Here is a 5,748-nt window from a genome sequence, read left to right on the forward strand (position 1 = left end):
AGCAATGCTGGACAATAAACCCACCCCCATTCAGAATTATATTGGGGTGGCCCTCAAATTGAAAAATGATGCAGGACAAGAAGTGATCTTTGAGTTTTTTCCCCACCCTTTTTAACTCTCTTAGTTAGATGTGTCTTATTTAAGTACAGAATAAATAGTACTTGCTAGGATAATAAATAATAGGGTATAAAGGCTGTAATCCCAAAGAGAGTTAGCGACTTTTAAGATTATTTTTTAAGTCTCAAAAATAATTTTAAAAAGTTAAAATTAATTTTGATGTTTGGTAATTTTTTTTTTAAATCACTTTTGATAAATTTATTCCATCCTAGAGCAGATTTTAAAAGATAAGAAACAAATAGCCTTTTGAAATCTAATTCTTAAAATCATTTTTATACTTAATTTCATTTCATATATATCCTCACATATACTATAATATCTAAAATAAATGTAAAATTATTCTTATTTGATTAGGAAATTGAATTATAAAATTTAAAGAGATTATTAGGTTATTACTATTACCAATTATATATTGAGGTAACAATATAAAAATTAAAAGTAATAAAATAAAAATTTGTTATAGTTATCTATTGTTATATATTCAAAATATAAAAATATTATATATACATATTTATAAATGTATAAATAGATTACAATCAACGTTATGCCTATTTTGGTTATTTATATTTTTACAGTTGTTCAATTGTAAAATTTACCATACACATAATATTGTTTTCAAAACTATTCAGCAATTTTAAAAATAAATTAAAACATTTATTTTGAAACTATTATTTTTGAAACTATTCACAGCCGATTATTTTTACAACATAATTAAAAGCAATTATTTTGAAAGTAAAATCGTTAGTTAACTGACCCTAAATTAAATTTCATATTCAATAAAATCTTTTCTTTTATATTTTCCTTTTATTGTTCTAAATCTCACTTAATAGAGTTGCTTTGGTTGTCATCTATTTTTGTCGTAAGGTGGTTTTATCAACCTATTAATTTGTGCAGACGTCTTCAAGAACAATGACAAGTATATTATCACTCCAACGAATAGAATATGTTCCAACAACTAACAATATGGGATTGTTTATTTTTATTGGTTGTGCTATCCTAATTTTTGTTAGAACCTGTTAGAAATCATTTCGATCAGTATTAGTCTTTTGCAATGAAGAATAAGTGTTAACTTTTATCTGTCAATTTTAATCAGCCTTTAGAATTACGTCTATTTCTTTTGTCCTTGTCTATATAATGAATCTGACAAACTCTATTTTTTAACCATTAGTGTATTATATATTTTATCTCTCTATTATTTATACTAAGGATAACTAAGATAAAACAATAATCTTATAACTACACTTTTTTAAGTTATAACCGCAGTGATAAAATTAATTTGGTCCCTATATTATAATTATAGAGTAGTTTTAGTGTAGTAGGTGCTTTAAATCAATTTTTATTAGCTTAGACTTAAATATTAAATTTGTTTATTTTTTGGGAAGAATTGTGAGATAAGCCCTCAGAAGGCTGCATCAACGTCCTGAAATTAATATTGAAAAAGATTGCAAGCTTGGGGGCTATTATCAGGAATGCTGATGGGGAGATTATGTCAGCAACTACATGAAAAACAAAATTCATGGGAGATCATTAGACTAGCTATAGGAACTGAACGAAAGGCTCGAATATCCTTTCCCTGTAAAGTCAATAATCGAATGATAAAAGTATTTCAAAATTTCATATTTGAAAATTTCAAACTAACATATAAGATTGCTAACGACAAGGACAGAAACACAAAATTTGGCAATAATTTATCATTTCGCATTAAACACAAACGTGTTTTTCCACCCATACTTGCGCGTTTTGGAAAGTTTACAAGACTTCAAAAGTTAACATCATGGGAATTGAGGTCAAGAAACAGACTTGTTTGTTTCACAGTTGACTGAGACTTTTGTTTTCATAAATTGAAATCAACCCAATCACAAAACAATTATTAGAGATTTTTCTTCTCTGCTTTATGAATGGAGAATCGTCCATGCTTCAACATCTTTCGTTCTTTGATCTTCTCGTTGAGCATAAAGGTTTCATTAGCAGCTGATACACTAACTCCAGCATCATTCATCCGTGATGGCGAGAAGTTAGTTTCATCTTCTCAAAGGTTTGAGCTAGGCTTTTTCTCCCCTGGCAAATCAAAGAACAGGTACGTGGGACTATGGTACCAGAAGATCCCTGATACGGTTTTGTGGGTTGCCAATAGAAATAGTCCTATCTCCGATCATAACGCAGTATTAACCATTAGCAACAATGGAAATCTCGTTCTTCTCAACCAAACAAACGGCACCATCTGGTCTACAAACGTATCTAGCCAAGTGAAAAATTCAGTGGCAAAACTCTTAGATAATGGAAACCTCGTTATTACAGATAACCCCAGCGATCAAACTACTGACAGCTACTTGTGGCAGAGCTTCGACTACTTAACAGACACTCTGTTACCAGACATGAAGTTGGGCTGGGACTTGAAGACTGGTCTGAAACGATATTTATCATCATGGGAAAGTGCTGACGATCCATCCCCTGGGAAGTTTACCTTCGGACTTGACATTCAGGTTTCGCCTAAATTATGTACGTTCAATGGTACTGCAAAATATTCCTGTACCGGACAATGGAATGGAGCTGCCTTTGTGGCTGTTCCAAATTCAAACTTTCTTTATGATAAAGTTTTTGTGGAAAATAAAGATGAAATTTCTTTCAGGTATAAGTCCTACAACAGTCCAAACATAATGATCTTAAAAGTCAACGCGTCGGGTCTGCTCACGAGTCTAATATGGAACGAGAGGAGCACTGCCTGGGACACCTATTTCTCAGTTCCAGATGGATTTTGTCTTAATTATGGGCATTGTGGTCCTAACAGTATTTGCAGCCTCGACCAGACACCTATCTGTCAGTGTTTGAAGGGATTCAAACTCAAATCACAAGACAACCAGACTTGGCCCAGAAAATGTGAGAGATCTTCAGATTGCAAAAGTGGAGACCAGTTTATAAAGCTTGATGACTTTAAAGCGCCTGATTTGCTAGAGGTTTCCCTAAATGACAGTATGAATTTGAACCAATGTCAGGCTGAGTGCTTGAAGAACTGCTCTTGTAGAGCTTATGCCAATTCCAAACTAACAGGAGGAGGCAGTGGGTGTTTAATGTGGTTTGGGGACCTGATTGATCTCAGAAAGCCAATCAGCAACTTCACCGGACAGTCTGTCTACATACGAGTGCCCGCTCCAGACCAAGGTAAAGTTTTTTTATTCTGGAATCAACTTTTTCATTATGGAAGTTGATGTAGCAAAACTTCTCCAATTGTTGTCATAGTAAGGCTTCATCCTAAAAGCTGAGCTAAGAGTATAAGGAGTTAATTAGTTAAAGAACAGATGAACAAAGCTAACAAACAAAGAAACCAACATAGGTCAGAAGTCGCTCAAGTAATTAAGTTATTTGGCTCAGCTTGATAACATGTTTATTTGTAATTCGTTCGATTTCTGTGATAACATGTATGTTTCTGGATGTAGGAAACAAGAAGCTACTCTGGATAATTGTAATACTTGTTCTTCCGGTGGTACTTCTTCCTTCCTTTTACATATTTCGACGATGGAGGAGAAAACACAAAGAGAGAGGTAAATTTTTTCCCTTCATGTCACTCAATGATATGTTCATGTGATACGGCATGTGATAAACCCTGTATACTTGCAATTTTAAAAGTTGTTGTTTTACCGAAACAGAGAATATGGAAACAAACCAGGATCTGTTAGCATTTGACATAAATATGAGCATTACAACAAGAACAGATGAACTCTGTGAAGCGGATGGAGAAGGAAATGATAAGAGCAAGGATTCTTGGTTGCCATTATTCAGCTTGGCCAGTGTCTCTGCTGCTACAGAAAACTTTTCTACGCAATGTAAGCTTGGAGAAGGTGGCTTTGGCCCTGTTTACAAGGTAGAGTTGTTGCTACCTCAAATGTCCTTAATAAAGTGCTGCTGCTGTAAAACATTAACAAAATTAAAAATGCAGGGTCGACTACTTAATGGACAAGAAGTTGCAGTAAAAAGGCTCTCGAGTCAGTCAGGGCAAGGACTCAAAGAGTTTAAAAATGAGATGATGCTTATAGCAAAACTCCAAACAGACACCTTGTCAGACTCTTCGGTTGCTGTGTAGAACAAGGCGAAAACATTTTAATCTATGAGTACATGCCTAACAAAAGCTTGGATGTTTTCCTTTTCGGTATGTGATTTATCATTCACAAGATTAAGTATTTCCACTACTTTGCAGTGCTCTGTCGAATTTTATCATCTCCATTTTTTAAACTTGTTATCATTTACGCTGATCAGTATTCATTTTGGCATTGCAACAGATCCAAAGAAAAAGCGCCTGTTAGGTTGGCAAGCACGTGTTAGAATCATTGAAGGAATTGCTCAAGGGCTATTATATCTTCATCAGTATTCTAGACTAAGAATTATTCACAGAGATCTTAAGGCAAGTAATATTCTCTTAGATAGTAACATGAACCCCAAAATATCAGATTTTGGCATGGCAAGAATATTTGGTGGTGATGAGTTGCAGGGAAATACTAAACGGATTGTTGGAACTTAGTAAGTAAAACTCCATTCCTGAAAAATGATGTTTGCTTGTCCTGTTTTCTTAGATCACTCAATATTAATTGAAACAATGGAAATTTAGTGGTTACATGTCACCTGAGTATGCCCTGGAAGGCCTGTACTCCATCAAATCAGACGTGTTTAGTTTTGGAGTATTAATGTTGGAAACATTGAGTAGCAAGAGGAACACTGGCGTCTACAATAGTGATTCCTTTAACCTTCTTGGATATGTAAGTGACAAATTGTTTCACTTATGTTCCATCTTTAATGAGTAAAATATAAATTGGAAAAGTCAAAAATTGCTTCTGTAAATTAAACTAATATTGATCGTGGACATTTCTTTTCAGGCTTGGGGCTTATGGAAAGATGACAGAGCTCATGAATTGATGGATCCAGTAATAAAGCAAGATGAAGTATCATTGCCAATGCTGATTAGATACATAAATGTGGCTCTTCTCTGCGTTCAAGAGAGTGCGGCTGATCGACCAACCATGTCGGATATTATCTCGATGATTGAGAATGAGCATCTTAATTTACCTTCTCCCAAAGAACCTGCTTTTACAAACAGTAAAAACGTGAATAATTCATCTCATTCCAACAGTGGAACGTCCCAGTTTTATTCCGTGAATGATCTAACTGTTTCATTAATCTACCCTCGATAGTCATCTATCTGGGCAGCATCTATTATTTTGCTTCTTTGTTTGATTTCTCTATTTTCTCCAGTTTTAAACTTCCTAAAGCAAGTGAGGAACTGTATAATGCAATATAATTCTGCATGTTTGCGGCAGCACATCTGTTCTGCTGATGACTCTAAATGGCTCATTACATGCTACCTTTGAAGACATATTTCCCTTCTCTATTTATTTATTTGGCATTTGAAGGCAAATAATCTAATGTTCAATACAGCAGACAATCATTCAGTAGCTATATCCGTTCAAAGAGTAACATTTTATATTGTTCATCTGGAATAAGTGACATCATTATTCAATTTATTATAGATTTGTGACAAATTGCAGTAATTCACAAAACCAATTGCCTCATGCAATTTTTAAATATACGTCAAGTACTGAACACGGAAAGAGAACTTGACAGAAATGATTATTCAGGGACCAC

At 34.0% G+C, this 5,748-nt stretch overlaps 1 protein-coding gene across 1 annotated transcript; it reads left to right on the top strand.

Moving 5' to 3' along the window:
• The first annotated feature begins 2,008 nt into the window (after positions 1-2,008).
• On the top strand, positions 2,009-5,490 carry LOC18054401 (receptor-like serine/threonine-protein kinase SD1-8). The gene is given in 9 exon segments (XM_024177591.1): positions 2,009-2,616; positions 2,731-3,276; positions 3,552-3,656; positions 3,762-3,976; positions 4,052-4,157; positions 4,160-4,261; positions 4,392-4,629; positions 4,718-4,865; positions 4,983-5,490. Coding segments are annotated over 9 exon segments (2,376 nt in total). The 5' UTR covers positions 2,009-2,015; the 3' UTR covers positions 5,298-5,490.
• The last annotated feature ends 258 nt before the right edge of the window (positions 5,491-5,748 follow it).

The sequence above is a fragment of the Citrus clementina genome, unplaced genomic scaffold (genome assembly GCF_000493195.1).
Source record: "Citrus clementina cultivar Clemenules unplaced genomic scaffold, Citrus_clementina_v1.0 scaffold_1, whole genome shotgun sequence".
NCBI classification, from domain to species: domain Eukaryota; kingdom Viridiplantae; phylum Streptophyta; class Magnoliopsida; order Sapindales; family Rutaceae; genus Citrus; species Citrus x clementina.